The 18,318-nt window shown below is 36.0% G+C and overlaps 1 protein-coding gene across 1 annotated transcript in view; it reads right to left on the reverse strand.

The window, feature by feature from the left end:
• The window catches only part of LOC127873909 (kinesin-like protein KIF16B), an 83,931-nt gene that overhangs the window by 24,530 nt on the left and 41,083 nt on the right, over nucleotides 1-18,318 (reverse strand). The window contains exons 17-24 of the mRNA XM_052418020.1: nucleotides 17,850-17,901; nucleotides 15,195-15,332; nucleotides 13,601-13,686; nucleotides 7,991-8,082; nucleotides 6,987-7,040; nucleotides 4,197-4,350; nucleotides 2,090-2,128; nucleotides 957-1,049 (exon numbers count right to left, since the gene is read on the reverse strand). Coding sequence (XP_052273980.1) covers nucleotides 957-1,049; nucleotides 2,090-2,128; nucleotides 4,197-4,350; nucleotides 6,987-7,040; nucleotides 7,991-8,082; nucleotides 13,601-13,686; nucleotides 15,195-15,332; nucleotides 17,850-17,901 — 708 coding nt within the window. The remainder of the gene's footprint in view (nucleotides 1-956; nucleotides 1,050-2,089; nucleotides 2,129-4,196; nucleotides 4,351-6,986; nucleotides 7,041-7,990; nucleotides 8,083-13,600; nucleotides 13,687-15,194; nucleotides 15,333-17,849; nucleotides 17,902-18,318) is intronic.

An 18,318-nucleotide genomic window follows, 5' to 3' on the forward strand; every position in this document is an offset into this window, starting at 1 on the left:
GCCAGTGAAATTATCGATGGATATAGACACGGGGTTATTCACGCATGACTAATACACAACCGCGCGAATTTTCGCTGCTTGAGGTCATTATCCTGATACTAGTCGGCTGACACGCAATAAACTGGTCCTGACCGGTTTAGAGACTGCAGTGAATGGTTTTCACACCTACTCGAGATAAGAATGTAATTAGGGTAGATCTATGTTTACATGTGCACTGTGTAATCGATTTGATGACATGGGAATTTTAGCACACAGAATCGGACCGACTGTTTGGGATTTTCAATCGGTCTTTCACGACCCCAATCGGTCTAGGACCGACAAAACCGAAAAAAATATGATCCCTGGTTTGATCCATACTGTGGAAGCGTTCTTCAGATTTTTCCCAAAGACAATAAGTATTATTACCTGATGTCTTATATAAATGATAATTAATTATTTTTTTGCTATTTCCTCGAAGAAAAAGAAATTTGCAATGTTTTGAACTGTTACCGGTGAATATCGAACTGTTGACCGGTCAACAGTTTGAACTGTTGCCCGCTAGAATAATGACGTCATTTCGTCGAAAAAATGACGTCATTTTACAGTTAAACAGTCAAAATTATTTATTTTATCGATTACTGTTGTGTGTAAATAAAAATTTAGTTTGCTGTTATTTCTATGTTGCAAATTTGATCAGGTAATAAAACACTTATTTCATGGATGCTTGGTGAACAGTCAAAACTGTTGTCCCTCTGTATCAGGGCTGACATTTGGAACTGTTGCCCTCGGCCGATACCAAAGTCACCCCTGATACCTTGGAAAACAGTTTTGACTGTTCACCGCGCATCCATGAAATAAGTGTATACTGATTCTATCCAGGAAACAGACTAGAGAGCAATTCTATAGGCCTTATGTTTTCTGTGAAATCCCTTTAAAATAAATGGGTTTAATAAATATAAGGGTTCACGCTCACTAACCTGTTGCAGTGCCTCACTGGTCACTCTGGCCTCCTCTTGTATCATTGTCTCTCGCTCTGTCAGCCGTGACAACATCTCATCTATCTCTACACCCTGAGAATGCAGTCAACAACATCAGACGGTATAAACTACAAAACTTGGCTTTATAAATGTGCGAAAAATGTCGGACCAAATTAGGCTGTGAAATCCACACAGGCTAATCTTAGACGGCACTGTCCGCCTAAAATGGATTTTTGATCAGAAAAGGAACAACCTTTTAACCAAACATACCATTATGAAGAAAAGATTTGTCCCTGATCAGCCTGTGATAAGGGATAACAGGATTAAATGCATATGTATAAAGTGTTGTCCCAGATTAACATGTGCAGTCTGCACAGGCTAATCAGAGAAAACACCTTTACCTAGACTTTATTTTTATCAGAATAGGGTCTTCCTTTAACTGAAACATAGCATAATAGAAGAAAGTGTCATCCCTGATTAGCCTGTGTGAACTGCACATTTAATCTGGGATGACACGTTCAGCACACGTATAACTGTAGTTTCAAAATAAGCATTTTTTTATATTTTTGGCTACTCATTATTCTGATAAAACATAAGCTTAAGCTCTGATTTACTTCTACTACTAGAAAATTATTATTCCTGATAACAACCGTCAAGGCTGCATCACAACTGTCATGAATTGTAGTGTGCTTTTAATAATATGACAATCTTTAGCAGCAATTTATTTAATTGTTGAAATGAATTACCTGCACATTTGATTGCTTGAAATCTCATGTTACAAGTCTTACTTCTATATATTTATGATAAAGTTTAACATTGCAAGTGAAGTTGAGCCACACTCTGGGAAAATGGGGCTTAATGCATGTGCATAAAGTGTTGTCCATGATTAGCCTATGCAGTTATCACAGGCTAATCAGGGACGACACTTTGTGACTAAACTGGATTTTCATTTAGAAGATAATTCCTTAAAACTAAAAATTTTTCTTAAGCGATAAGTGTCGTCCCTGATTAGCCTGTGCTATCTGGGAAGACACTTTACTCATATGCATAAAACATGTTACACAGAGCGAGGATCATTTCTGTTTCAAAAGTAGTGCAATTGAGTAAATATGGCATCGCAGTGAAACATTTACCTTTGGCAGTTTGGCCTGCACTTGGGCTGACTGGTGGACCTGGGGAATACAGAGGGTAGGGCAGGTTCATTTATATGGAGGAAATTGTGCTTATGAGTTGCGCTACGGGAAAACGGTGCTTAATGCATGTGTGTAAAGTGTAGTTCCAGATTAGCCTGTGAAGAATGCACTGGCTTATCAGGGACGACACTTTCCGCTTTTATGGACGTTTTCATTTAAAGGATGTCTCTTTTAAATGAAAATCCAGTCTAAAGGGAGAGTGTCAGACCACAGGCTAATCAGGGACGACACTTAACGCACATGCATTAAACCCCTTTTTCAGTGAGCATGGCCCATTTATAAGTGAAGGATATACAATCTTGCCATATTTTTATTTGCAACATGGCATGCAAAAAATACCTCATATTTATAGTAGAATCTCTGGAAAAGATTATGAGTTTTAATTCACAACAGCACTTCATAAATACAGTTTGTAAATTAAACTGACAAATGTCAAATACAGTTTCTGTTTTATATAAATTATGAAATTCTGTTTCTTTAAGTGACATTTTCAATGAATATACAGACCCAAATTTGTAAATTCAGGTGAAATATTTTGCTATATTTACTGATATTTTTTGAAAATTGATTTTACACGTCTACATTTAACTTGCCTCTGTTGTTCATCGCATGCTGATATAATTTTTTTATTTCATGCTTTCCGGAAAATATGTGGCAAATACCAGTGAACAATAACTGTCACTTGCAAAAATATGTTTGAAATGTCTTCACATGAAATGATTATACAATCAAACACTAAAATCAACAAGCAAATTCGTTGAATTGATATCCCCCGCCATATAAATTTTGTTTATGAATGGGTGTAAACCTTTGACCTCAATGTGTGACCTTGACCTTAGCCCCTAGGATTATGGGTGTTGAATGTGAAGCAACCCCAGATGATAGAGAACAACTATAGCAAGTTTCACGGCATAGTAAAGGAATGACTAAATAGTGAATAATTGATCAAATTTGTGACCTTTGACCTCAATGTGTGACCTTGACCTTAGCCCCTAGGATTATGGGTGTTGAATGTGAAGCACCCCTAGATGATTGAGAACAACTATGGCAAGTTTCATGGCTCTGGCTCGTGTGTTAATGGAGATAAAGCTGTAAGCTTATACTAAAAAGCATTTTTTCAAGATACAAAGGGCCATAACTCCGTTATTAACAGATGGTGTACAATGCCATTTGGCGTGCATCATCTTGTTAGCCATATATATATACTCATACCAATTTTCAATGAAATCCGCCAAAGCACTTCCAAGATATGGCTACGGGCGGGCGGACGGAAGGACGGACAACGCCAAAACAATATCCCTCCGCCTATGGCGGGGGATAACAAGCATCCTTTCTGAATCTACACAAAGGTAAAGAAATGACGAGCATAAACAACAGTGTAATGCTAAGCAAAAGAAACATAACAAGAGCACCGCATAACCGGTGCCATGCTCGGCTGCGGGTGCAGTTTTGAATAAATGAAAGCTTCTCAGATTATTTTTTTATTGATTTTTTTTAGAGGTCACAGTGACCTTGACCTTTGACCTAGTGACCCAAAAATGGGTGTGGCATGTAGAACTCATCGAGGTGCAGCTACATATGAAGTTTCAAAGTTGTAGGCAGAAGCACTTTGATTTTAGAGCCAATGTTCAAAACCTTAACAAAATGTAAAGGTTTTGCGGACGACACGACGGCGGACACGACGAGCTGGCTTTGACAATACCTCGGGTTTTCTCCGAAAACAGCCAAGCTAAAAATGATTTGTCAAGCATATACAGCATTTCCACACCGTAGAAACATAACCATGACTTGAGCTGGGAAAATTGGGCTAAATGCATGTGTGTAAAGTGTCATCCAAGATTAGCATGTGATGTCCTCACAGGCTAATCAGTGATGACACTTTCGGCTTTTGTCATTTTTGTTTAAATCAGGGTTTCTTCTTAGGAATAATCCAGTTAAGACTGAAAGTGTCATACCTGATTAGCCTGTGTAAACTGCACAGGCTAATCTGAGACGACAATTTACGTACACGCATTAAGCCCCTATTCATACTGGTTTCAATGGTTACCTGGAGGACCTCCTGTTGCACACGCTCCAGCTCTCTCTGAGCCTTGGTCAGCTGGTTCTGTTTTCGCTCCAGTTCTATCTCCATGGCAACCTGTGTGTTGATCCTGTCCTCCTCCTCTGCATGGTAACGGTCCTCTAGAACCTTGATCTGGCACCTGGAGGAGAGAATGAAGGGATGAAAGGGAAACTAGGTTTAAAGGATTGAAATGTTCTTCTCATCCATCACTCACATGGACGTGCCGGTTTTGAACTCAGTTGCGACATCATTTGGACAATTGTTCATGTTCATGTATAAAATTAATTTTCATGAAGATTTGGCTATAAATGTGGCTTCTAGAGTGTTAACAGGACAAATCTTGCCAACGCAGGATGGACTGCTGACAAACAAAAATATACACAATATTTATATTATTGGTTGTGTTGGAGATTGACCCATGCTTGCAGGGTTATATGTTTTAAAGCTATCATAAATTATGTTTTGAATTTAAAGGTAATGGTCATTTATTTTATTTTTTGATGGAGGCTGGTATAAGGAGGATGAGACATGAATTTGCATAATGGCAACAATTTGCATTTTACACATCATATAAAGCTATTGTAAAGTAATGACATTACATGAAACTAAAAAAAACAACTCTTCTGAATCGAATTGAATCAATAATAATAAGGCCTACAATAATGATTTAAATATAAAATAATATCTCATTACAATGCCCATTGTCAACTAGCTGAATATTGAATTTTTAACCATTGATCATTAGAGCTTTGTTCTGGGAAATCTGGGCTAAATGCAAATTAGTAAAGTGTTGTCCCACATTAGCCTGTGCAGTCTGCCAACTACACTGTCTGCCTTAACTGGATTTTGGTTAAGACTTTCTGTAAATAAAAAAATCTATAAAAAACCCAAAGTGTCATGCCTCGCAAAGGCTAATCTTGGATGACACTTTACACATAAGCATTAAGCCAAGCATTCCCAGAAAAAGGCTTATTTATACTGATACTTACACATTGACAATAAACATGGTAGGGAAATAATAAGAGCGTTACAAAAAATTGCATGAATTAAAAATTCTCACCGCAAATTGGCGCCCAGTTTCTTACAAAGCAGTGTCAGCATAATTGTCATTCCATCAATACTTACAAAAAAATCCGTTAACACAAGTATTCAATTTTTTTTTTTAGGAAAACACTATACTTAAATCTTTGACCAATCCATTTAAAATAAATGCTGGAATCTAATAATCTGACTATTTATAATTATTAAATAGAAAAAGTTCAGCAGTTTCTAATGCAGGATTTCTAACAAGGTATTTGTACCAATGTGAGAATAACGTAAACTGCATGTTTGCTCAAACTTGACACCTGATTGACCTGATAAAACAGCTGTCAATAAACAATCTGCAAAGTGTGAAATAACAGATTGAGCATGACAATAAAGGTATTAGTGATGTCTGCATTTCAATATAGACTTATGTAACTGATAAAAGTTTCTTTTTTTCCTCATTATCAAACTTATCCACTCTTATATCTGCCCAGTCCCCACAGTTTCCCTATCTACTCACTCACACTAGTTCCTCTATAAGGAACAAAACTAATCCTCCATTTATACACTGTTAAATGGGTTCCTCCAATCCTCTATAACTTATTTGAAATTAAAAATTGAATTAATTCCACTATTTTTTATCAAACTTAAATCTCCAGCTCAACAGTGTCACCTTATTTCAACAATTTATACCAACTTAGATCCCCAACTTTATTGAGTTACCTTAGTTTCCCTATGTAAGCCTTACTTATTTTCTCTCAATTACCTTTATTCCGTTTGTTAACCTAACATATTTTGTCTAAATTACCTCAATTCCTCTATGTTAACTTCACATATTTCCTCTCAATTACCATAATTCCTTTATGCAAACCTAACTTATTTTCTCTCAATTACCTTATTTCTTCCATGTAAACCTAACTTATTTTCCCTCAATAACTTTAGTTTCTCTATGTAATCCTAACTTATTGTCACTTTATAAATGTAGTTTCTCTATGCAAAACTAACTTATTTTCTCTCAAATACTGTGGATCCTCTATGCAAACCTAACTTTTTTTCTCTCAATAACCATAGTTCGTCTATGTAAACATAACTCATTTTCTCTCAATTACCGTAGTTCTTCTATGCAAACCTAACTTATTTTATCCCAATTACTGTAGTTCCTCTATGCAAAACTAACTTATTTTCTCTCAAAAACAGCGGATCCTCTATGCAAACCTTACTTATTTTCTCTCAATTACCATAGTTTCTTTATGTAAACCTAACTTATTTTCTCTCAATTACCGAAGTTCCTCTATGTAAACCTAACTTATTTCCGCTCAATTACTGTAGTTCCTCTATGTAAACCTTTCTTATTTTCTCTCAATTACTGTAGTTCCTCTATGCAAACCTAACTTATTTGCTCTCAATTACCGTAGTCCTCTATGCAAACCTAACTTATTTTCTCTCAATTACCGTAGTTTCTCTATGTAAACCTAACTTATTTCTCTCAAGTACTGTAGTTCCTCTATGTAAACCTTACTTATTTTCTCTCAATTACTGTAGTTCCTCTATGCTAACCTAACTTATTTTCTCTCAATTACCGTAGTCCTCTATGCAAACCTAACTTATTTTCTCTCAATTACCGTAGTTCCTCTATGTAAACCTACCTTATTTATCTCAAGTACTGTGGTTCCTCTATGTAAACCTTACATATTTTGTTTCAATTACTGTTGTTTCTCTATGCAAACCTAACTTTTTTCTCTCAATTACCGTAGTTCTTCTATCTTTTCATGCTCTTCTCGGTGTGAACTGTCCAGCTCCCATCTATAGCGACAAACAAATAGGGTTCATACCGGTATTACTGACTGCTGTACACATGTTCTATGTTAGATTCTTTCCAATATCACAATAATTGACTGGAGAATTGCAGGACAAACTTCAAACGCAGACTAATTATTTTATTTGTCTTAAAAAAATAAGATAACATGTTTTTATGAATTATTATTTAACCTGTCCTTTAATTATATTTACATAAAAATACATACATAAAGATAACAATTATATAATTTAGTTATAACCGATATAAAAATGTTTGTAACTATGCAGTTGCACAAAAAATCACATAATGCCAAAGAACCTTGGAACATTTCATGATTGTTTATGTATAAACAAAAATCTTAACAGTGAAAACTAAAACCAAATTTAACCTCACATTGGGAAATAGAGAATAATAGGTTAGTGTTGATTAAAGATCAGGTTTATCATGCGAGGCTTAGAAAACAAAATGCACGAGTCTTGGCGAGTACTTTTTCGTGCAGGGAATGATAAACCTGATCTATAATCAACACTAATCTATTATTCTATTTATCCCACTTTTTATTCAGTAAACCTTTTTATTTAAACAAAAATTAGTTTAACTGGATAATTTCGCTGGATTTATGACGTCCTTTTGTCGAAAAAAACCACTTCATTTCGTGCCATGGTTTATAGCAGAAATTTAATCAACGGGATTTTAATCAACCGAATTTGCTGTAAAAGTGAGATAAATGGGATTTAATGTACGTGCGTAGTGTCTTGTACCAGATAATCTTGCGCAGTCTGCACAGACTAATCAGAGATTACACTTTCCGTCTTAACTGAATTTCTGCTAAAGCAAAAGCGGAAATAGTCGTCCCTGATTAGCCCACTTAACACACATGCATTAAACCCCATTTTCCCAAAGCGAGGCTCAATCCGAAAGATACCAGTACTACGACCTGTAGAGCCCCTCTTACCCGCTGCCCGTGAGGTTATCTGATGAACGGTACAGGTCGCCCATAGACTTTGTGATCAGAGACGTCCGGGACAGGGACGGAATCATGCCACTCTGAAATTGGCAAGAACTATGCCTGCAGACAAATCATGTATATGAGCCGGGCTTTTGGAAAACCGGACATGCATGTGCTTAAAATAAATTCCAAGATTTGCCCTAATCTAGGCTAATTTGGAATGACACTTTCTGTGTAGACTGGAATCTTGTTGAATAGAAACTTTTTTTAATCTTTAAAAGCGAAAGTACCCTCCCCAGATTTACCTGTGCTGACGGCACATGAATTAAACCCAGTTTTCCCAGTGACTCACTCATATCTAGTTCATCATAGTGTTGGATATCAGTAAATATTTTTTATTACATTTACAAGGTATTACTATACATGCTTTGACCTTGATTGTGTTTCAAGGTCACTGTCTAGGTTTTCCTTGGTTCTGTATCAAGGATATTGTCAAGATTATGGCATTTGGGGTTTTGCTATTCCCTGATTTGTTGTGTCTCCTTTTTTAATTCACAAATGGATTATGGTTGAAGAAACACATTAACAATAATGACACATTGTACATTGTTAGAAGCTATCCAGGTCCAAATATTCAAATCTACATATGTTTCTTAGGTATGTGTTTTTCAGTACCGTATGCACTTCTTAACAGAGAATTCTGCATGTGTTTAATTGTCCTTACATCAATTATTGGCATATAAAGTCTGAGTTGTAATTCCGACATGAATACAATTTCAGATGTTCTGTGATAACAAAAGAGAGAAAATGTATATGTAGCTTTAATTTAAGAAGTGAAAACTGGGATATTGAAATTTCTGTACTTAATTTTCAAAGCATAAAAGTCCTAAAACTGACAAGTAAAAGTGTAACTGACAAGTTTAAGTGGAAGTGACAAGTAAACATGGAATTGACAAGTATAAGTGGTACTGACAAAGTATAAGTTGTACTGACAAGTATATCAAGAGCACCGCATAGCAGGTGCCAACGCTTGGCTGTGGGTGCAGTTTTGAATAAATGAAAGCTTGTCAGAAGATTTTTTTTTAGAGGTCACAGTGACCTTGACCTTTGACCTAATGACCCAAAAATGGGTGTGGCGTGTAGAACTCATTAAGGTACATATGAAGTTTCAAAGTTGTAGGTGGAAGCACTTTGATTTTAGAGCCAATGTTAAGGTTTTAGCACGACGCCGGACAGCGAGCTTGCTATGACAATACCTCAGGTTTTCTCCGAAATCAGCCGAGCTAAAAATGGACCATTATTCTTAAAATAAAGTTTGTTCTTACAAATATACACCATTTCCAATACAAATACCATATCCGGAAGGAAATCAGACCTACTATCCAGGTAAGTAAGTCAAACTGGCGTAACTAACATGTTGTGAAGGCAAAATGTTGCAGAAAGCACATATTTGACTATCTAAGCCAATTTGCTACAGGATAGGATAATAACTAAACAGTATTAAAATACAATGGTAACTGAATTAATTACATACTATGACGGATGACAACAGAAAATGGTACAGAAACTTGACAAAAAAGTTCTGTAAAAATCAATGGACAAAAACAGCAACAAAATAATTGAAGCAAAACACAATGCAAATCTCTTGTTCAAAAGCTATATATAGAGGGTTGATCACTAAACTGTTGAATTGTTCAGAGGCTATATATAGAGGGTTGATCATTAATTTATTGATTTGTTCAGAGGCTATATGTAGAGGATTGATCATTAAACTGTTGAATTGTTCAGAGGCTATATGTAGAGGGTTGATCATTAAACTGTTTAATTGTTCAGAGGCTATATGAAGAGGGTTGATCATTAAACTGTTGAATTGTTCAGAGGTTATATATATATAGGGTTGATCATTAAACAGTTGAATTGTTCAGAGGCTATATGAAGAGGGTTGATCATTAAACTGTTTAATTGTTCAGAGGTTATATATATATAGGGTTGATCACTAAACTGTTGGATTGTTCAGAGACTATATGTAGAGGGTTGATCATTAAACTGTTGAATTGTTCAGAGGCTATATGTAGAGGGTTGATCATTAAACTGTTGAATTGTTCAGAGGCTATATGAAGAGGGTTGATCATTAAACTGTTGAATTGTTCAGAGGTTATATATATAGGGTTGATCACTAAACTGTTGGATTGTTCAGAGACTATATGTAGAGGGTTGATCATTAAACTGTTGAATTGTTCAGAGGCTATATGTAGAGGGTTGATCATTAAACTGTTTAATTGTTCAGAGGTTATATATATATAGGGTTGATCATTAAACTGTTGAATTGTTCAGAGGCTATATATAGAGGGTTGATCATTAAACAGTTGAATTGTTCAGAGGCTATATGAAGAGGGTTGATAAAAAACTGTGGAATTGTTCAAAGGCTATATATAGAGGGTTGTTCATTAAACTGTTGAGTTGTTCAGAGGTTCTATGTAGAGGGTTGAGCATTAAACTGTTGAATTGTTCAGAGGTTATATGTAGAGGGTTGATCATTAAACTGTGGAATTGTTCAGATGCTATATATAGAGGGTTGATCATTAAACTGTGGAATTGTTCAGATGCTATATACAGAGGGTTGATCATTAAACTGTTGAATTGTTCAGATGCAATATACAGAGGGTTGATCATTAAACTGTTGAATTGCTCAGATGCTATATACAGAGGGTTGATCATTAAACTGTTGAATTGTTCAGATGCTATTTGTAGAGGGTTGATAATTAAACTGTTGAATCTTAAAATGATCGGCAAATGCAACAATTTTAGATCATGCTCACACAAACAGAGTTTTATTTATAGCAATAACAATTGCAACTTCCATACAAAGGTGAAATTCATTAAGAAATAGGCAGCAGTGTAGTACTGAAGCTTTTAACCCAGAAGATAATCCAAGCAAAATTATACATGACAAAAAGAACCAATAAAAAATAATGAAAAAGACTCTTAGGCAAAACATGAGACTATAGCCACATAAGGTATACTGTTTGGCCTTACGGCGGCCATGTTTTGAAATGGACAGGAACCATTTCTGACTTGGAGGAGAGTGTTCATAAGCTTTTTCTTTCATTTAATCTAGAGAGCTGGGTTTTTTTAGTTCATATTTCCAAGTTTTGAACTAGGCCGATAATGTTCACAAAGCAAATGTTGACAAGGCAAGACACACAACAAAAGACACAAAATACGAAAATCTAAGACAGACAAAAGACTCTCACCCAAAAAAGCAACAATGTGGCAAACAATTTGACCGTGCAAACTAATAAGGAAATATTAAAGAATAACTTTACAATTTTTAATTAACTATAAAATATAAACAAGAGCACCGCCTTGCGGGTGCAGACCGCTCATCTATTTTCTTTTTAAAGGTGAAGGGACTCTCATTTTCAATCACAAAGGAGGGAGGAGTGGAGTGAAGAGGGGTGTATAGTGTGGGGTTGTGGACATTTATTACATTATCTTCCAAAAAAGCGAAAAAAAAAAAAAAAAAAAAAAAAAAAAATCGGGGGGGGGGGGGGGGGGGGTATAGTGTGAGGGTGTGGTGATAATTTGTGAGATGATCTTAAAAAAAAAAAAAAAAAAAAAAAAAAAAAAAAAAATCAAAAAAAAAATTTGGGGGGGGGGGGTGGGGGTATAGTGTGAGGGTGTGGTGGTCATTTGTGAGATGATCTTATAAAAAAAAAAAAAAAAAAAAAATTAGGGGGGGGGGGGAGGGGGGGGAGGGGGGGGAGGGCACGGGGGATGGTTTGGGTGAAGTCTATTGTGGTATGTCAGGTAAGAGTAGTTTCATCAAAGTATCAATCAAATCTAATCATAAATAAAGAAGTTATGGCAATTTTAGCAAAATTTAATAATTTGACCTTGAGAGTCAAGGTCATTCAAAGGTCAAAGTAAAATTCAAGTTGCCAGGTACAGTAACCTCATGATAGCATGTAAGTATTTGAAGTTTGAAAGCAATAGCCTTGATACTTCGAGTGGATCGAAACACAAAATTTAACCATATATTAAAAGTTACTAAGTCAAAAAAGGGCCATAATTCCGTAACAATGACAACCAGAGTTATGCAACTTGTCCTTTTACTGTACCCTTATGATAGTTTGTGAGTGTTCCAAGTATGAAAGCAATATCTATGATACTTTAGGGGTAAAGTGACCAAAACATAAATCTTAACCAAATTTTCAATTTTCTAAGTATAAAGGGCCCATAATTCCGTCCAAATGCCAGTCAGAGTTACATAACTTTGCCTGCACCGTCCCCTTATGATAGTTCATAAATCTTGCAAGTATGAAAGCAATAGCTTTGATACTGTAGGAATAAAGTGGACCTAAACACAAAACTTAATCAAATTTTCAATTTTCTAAGTATAAAAAGGGCACATAATTCTGTCAAAATGCCAGTCAGAGTTACATTACTTTGCCTGCACAGTCCCCTTATGATAGTTAGTAAGTGTTGCAAGTATGAAAGCAATAGCTTTGATGCTTAAGGAATAAAATGGACCTAAACACAAAACTTAACCAAAATTGTCAATTTTCTAAGTATAAAAAGGGCACATAATTCTGTCAAAATGCATGCCAGAGTTATCTAACTTTGCCTGCCCAGTCCCCTCATGATAGTAAGTAAGTGTACCAAGTTTGAATGCAATAGCATTGATACTTACTGAGAAAAGTGGAACTAAACGCAAAACTTAACCAAAATTTGCAATTTTTTAAGTACAAAAAGGGCACATAATTCTGTCAAAATGCACGCCAGAGTTATCTAACTTTGCCTGCCTAGTCCCCTCATGATAGTAAGTAAGTGTACCAAGTTTGAATGCAATAGCATTGATACTTTCTGAGAAAAGTGGACCTAAACGCAAAACTTAACCGGACGCCGACGCCAACGCCAACGCCAACGCCAACGCCAACGCCAACGCCGACGCCAAGGTGATGACAATAGCTCATAATTTTTTTTCAAAAAATAGATGAGCTAAAAAGGTTTCGTTACACTTTTAGTCAAATGTATATATGTATATACATATATATAAGATATTATGCTATGTAACTGTAAGTGAATTCAAAAGAAACGATGGTATGATGATGAAATGTATGACAATTTTATAATCTTATGTACATGCATATGAAATTACATGTTAAACAGCAATGTCCATTTCCAACGAAAGCAGCCCAATCTAAGCTTTTTTTTAAAAAGAAAGTCACATAAAACTGTACCTTGGTCTTAAATATCAGGCCCTAGAATACAGTCAACATGCTTTTGATATTTATTTTACAAAATGACAAGGTAAATATAGCAAACATGATAATAATTTGGCACACATAGTTTATTAACAGACATATTAGCAAATTGTATATTAACTGGAAAAGGTCACTCACAATATTCCAAACTTGATGATAGTGCAAAAACAAAATCCAAAACTATGACTATATCTACAACATTCTCTCAAAATTAAATACTACCCCACATTCAATACCAATTGGATGATATCCTACACAATTTTACTAAACAGGATAACGTTCAAAATACTGACCAAGCTACCGCTAGGATACTAGCCCAGACAGACAATCCTTAATTATGCTAACCTACCTTTCTGAGCTCTTCTTTCATCTTGGCAGCCTCGGCAGGGTTGTTGTATCGGAACATGTTTGTGCGACCCAGCATTATCACGGCACCTGACGGACAAAAACATCAGCTTGCAAACTAGCTCCTATTTTACGGTACTTTTTGATATAACCTTTTGCATGCTGGGAAATTTGTCGTCTGCTAAATTGTCGTCTGCTGAAGTTCTAAAATTAGCATTTTCTTCCATTTTTTTCAAAGAATACTATCAGAATAGCAAACAGTTTGGATCCTGATGAGACGCCACGTTTTGTGGCGTCTCATCTGGATCCAAACTGTTTGCAAAGGCCTTTCAAATTTGGTTCCTGCACTGAAAGGGATCAGAAGCTTATTTCAACCTCATTTGTAAATAATGATAAGAAAGATTGTAAGTCTGACAATTGTTCAGCTTGATGTCAAGCTAAATATATTCTAAAAATAATTGTATATAAAATGATTAATTAGGTACTGATAATATAACAGTGTTTTTGCTTGTAAAAATCATAAATATTTAAAAGAATGTTTCAATTCTTTTAAACATAGCACAAAATGATAGTATTTATGGTCGAGACTTGTCATTTTTGAAAGTGATTTTGAACAGGTGTTTAGACATTTATTATTATTTTTACTTTTATTGTAACACTTCAACAATACCAATGGCTTTAAAGGGAAAATTAAAAAGGTCACAATGCTGTTATCTGCCTAGCGATCTGGAGGTCATGGGTTCGATTCTAATTCTGAAAGGCTCTTTAGATTTCCCTTAAAGACACCAAGTACTGGTTATAGGCCCAGGAAACAGACGTGAGAGTTTTTCAATAAGCCTTAGGCTTAAGCTAGAATAAATGAATTTAAACTAAGGGAAAATAACTCTGAATATGATGATCATTGGAGATGAAAGTGTCTTGCACTTCTACACTTCATAGTGATGACACATTTTTAGTTTTAATCTAATCCATTGAGAAATAACGATGCACAAATGTTATTCAAATAGATGGCAAAACAAGGTATGTGTTTGTCAGAAACACTATGTCCCCTTTTGCGCCGCTTTGAAGCTATATATTTGACCTTTGACCTTGAAGGATGACCTTGACCTTTCACCACTCAAAATCTGCAGCTCCATGAAAAACACATGCATGCCAAATATCAAGTTGCTATCTTCAATATTGCAAAAATTATTGCAAATGTTAAAGTTGGCGCAAACAAACACACAAACAAACCAACAGACAGGGCAAAAACAATATGTTCCCCACTATAGTGGTGGGGGACATAAAAACTGACTGACATACAAACTGATGAACAAAGAAACTCCAAAATAATAAATCTACTGGGTAAAATGAACCTTGATCTGGTAAAACAGGACTTAATGCACAGGCTTTTCAGGGACAACACTTTCTGCTTTTATAATTTTTTTCTTTTTTAGGATGTCTCTTCTAAACAAAAATCCCGTCTAGGTGGAAAGTGTTGTCTCTGATTAGCCTGTGCAGATTACACAGACTAATCTTGGACAACAATTAACGCTCATTCATTAGCCTAGTTTTACGAGAAAGAGTCTAATAGAACAAAAGAAAAATCACAGTGGCACCTTGAGTTAGGCTGGTAGGTTCAGTGACGTGGTTGCCGTTGACGTGACACATGGCGTCCTGTGATGGGGTCAAGGTCACAGTGTTGTTGTTGTACTCAATTGTGCAGTGGTCACTCTCCACTTCCTCTCCCGCGATCACTAGAGAACATTCACAAACATTGAGACCTGACACTAACTAGAGCTTTGTCACAGACGTGACATATACACCACATGCTGCATTGACACAGAATATTTTGCACGCTGTCTTCACAAAACAAGAGTTAAGAATTATTGTGCCATTATCATTTATGGCCGTTTGACCTTTGAACTCTTGAATTTTTTCGAATAACACGTCGTCCAATGACTGTGAACAAAATTAATGTACAGAGTCATTTTAAAATCTCACAATGCATGTTATAGTTATGGCCCAGACAAGCTCATTTATTGCCATTTTTGACCTTTGAACTCAAAGTGTGACCTTGACCTTGGAGAAATCGATGTAATTCTTTCGCATGACACACCACCCAATGATTGTGAACAAATGTACCGAGTAATTTTAAAATCTCACAATGAATTACATAGTTAAGGCCTGAACAAGATCATTTATGGCCATTTTTGACCTTTGAACTTAAAGTGTGACCTTGACGTTGCAGATATCAACGTAATTCTTTCGCATGACACACCGTCCCATAATGGTGAACAAATGTGCAAAATGATTTTAAAATCATAATGAACGACATAGTTATGGCTCGAACAAGCTCATTTATGGCCATTTTTGACCTTTGAACTCAAAGTGTGACCTTAACCTAAGAGATATCGACATACGTCATTTTAAAATCTAACGAGAAATGACATAGTTATGGTCCGGACAAACTTTCAGTTTAAAACGCACTAAGTGACCCCGTTAACTAGTTTTTGACCCGCAATGACCCATATCCAAACTTGACCAGTGCTTTCCACAGGCCATTTAACGGTCCCTCCCCGGGGCGCTTGAAAGTCGAAATCAGAAGCCGCGGGGCGCTTGAAATTTTCTGATCAGTGTGTATTTTTCATACTGCAAAGTTTTCTTAAGATCAAAGCGATATCAACTTCGCCGAAACTTATTAGAGCCGATTTATGATCCTCTGTCAATTACGTCATGTATCTCTTTACCCACCTAAAGCCCACCTAAACGCGGATCGTCGTTGTAATGGAAAATCGATATTGGCCAATGAGAGCGCACACTTTGAATGAGCGACAACACTCGTAGGCAGTAATACCTGGATTAAGATCATGCATACGACGAGTCTCGGCCACTTACTAAGAAGACTTATGGCAACCGGGTGTAATCCTCGTGAATATTGTGCATTTCATGCATAATATGGTCAAAACATTTATTTGACTCGTAATGCGCTTCAACAAATTATCATTGAATTAATTACGCACAACTGTAAATGTTTCTGTCGATTCTCAAATGAGCATTATTAAATTTGTCATCCGAAACACGCTTCTGAATTTTAATGCGAACATGACATTAACAAATTCTAGCATAAAATAAACAGTGCTTTATTCTTTGTCTAAAAAAAAATACGTGCAAATATTATGCAGACATGTAGAACGTCGCATGGAAAATGTTGGTGTATTTTGTGTTGTATAAAAATGAGAACATCACGTCAGATGATTAACACGTGTTTAGAGGGGAAAAAACCCGCCCCGATTAGACATTTCATCACATCTTTAAATTGTAACATATGCCAAAATTTATTTGATACTTAAGAAAAATGGCAAATGTTTGTTTTTCTTGAAATTCTTGAGAACTTTTAGTGTAAATAAATACCAGAGTTTGCTTTTTAAACTGGAATATACGAGATTATCCGGTAATGTGTAGCAACGGGAAAAGTAATAAATACCCCTCCCCCAAACGGCCCGGGGGCGTCTGAAAAAAATCCTGTGGAAAGCACTGAACTTGACCTAGACATCATCTAGATACAACTTCTGACCAAGTTTGGTGAAGATCGGATTAAATTTTCGGGACAGAAAGACCGAACTTCAGACCGACCCATCTACAGATCGACCGACAAAGTGACTCATATATAGCCCCCATTACCAATGGTAATGGGGGTATAAAAAATATGCATTAATTTATCTTAAATTACTGTAACAATTAATATAAAAGGTTTCTGCTAACAACATGTCAAGGCTTTTGCAGACAATCCCATTCATACTGCAATAAATTAAATACGTATGACCATGACATTTTATACAACATGTCCTCTTATATATGTGAGGTATATTATTTTGAAAATGTTGTTTGAATTATTTACTTACAGCTTGCACCAAGTGTATCATCCCCATATTTTGAGCACGGGTCTTTAAGCATTTCCTCAACCTTTGAGCTAGGGCCATGGACGAAACATGTCTTTACCAAATGATAAACATTAAAAAAATTAGCCTTTCTCTGAGGAAGTGACATTTAATGCATGATCGTAAAGTTTGCAATATGCACTGCTTAATCGGGGACGACAATTTCCGCATACACTGGCTTTTCACTAAGAAGGGCCTTTCAAATGAAAAATACTTTTTAAGTGGAAAGTGACATCCCTAATTAGCCTTTGCAGGCTGCACAGGCTGATCTGGGACGACAATTTATGCACATGCATACACCCCATTTTCACAGAGCTTTTTAACTACACTCACCAATATCAACTGGGGGGTCAGCATCACTCCTCCCTATTCTGGTCTTTCCTTCCTGAAACCAGCCCCAACAACTTCCATGTATATCAGCATACTTAAAATGTCTGGTACAAACTGTGCACAAGTAGATCATCAAACCTTGCAAGAGTTTATAGGGGACACGGTAGCCCCTGACCAGAATGCGCTAATGCTACGCTGGCAGCATATGACATAAAACCCATTTTTGCATAACACACCAAATTTCATGTTAACTTAAAAGTGACTTGATGATAATTCACTATTTATTGATTTTTTTCCAATAAACACATTTTTTATATTGAAGAGTCAAAGAGGAAAACATAAAGCACCCGAATGTATTTGTTTCTCAAACCCAATGCTCTATTGGACACAACCTGCCATTCCAGAACCTAGTCTGTGTAATATGTCCCCATTGTGACAATCAAAACCTTAATAAATTGCCTACAACTGAGGA

Source organism: Dreissena polymorpha, chromosome 3 (assembly GCF_020536995.1).
Source record: "Dreissena polymorpha isolate Duluth1 chromosome 3, UMN_Dpol_1.0, whole genome shotgun sequence".
Taxonomy (NCBI): Eukaryota; Metazoa; Mollusca; class Bivalvia; order Myida; family Dreissenidae; genus Dreissena; species Dreissena polymorpha.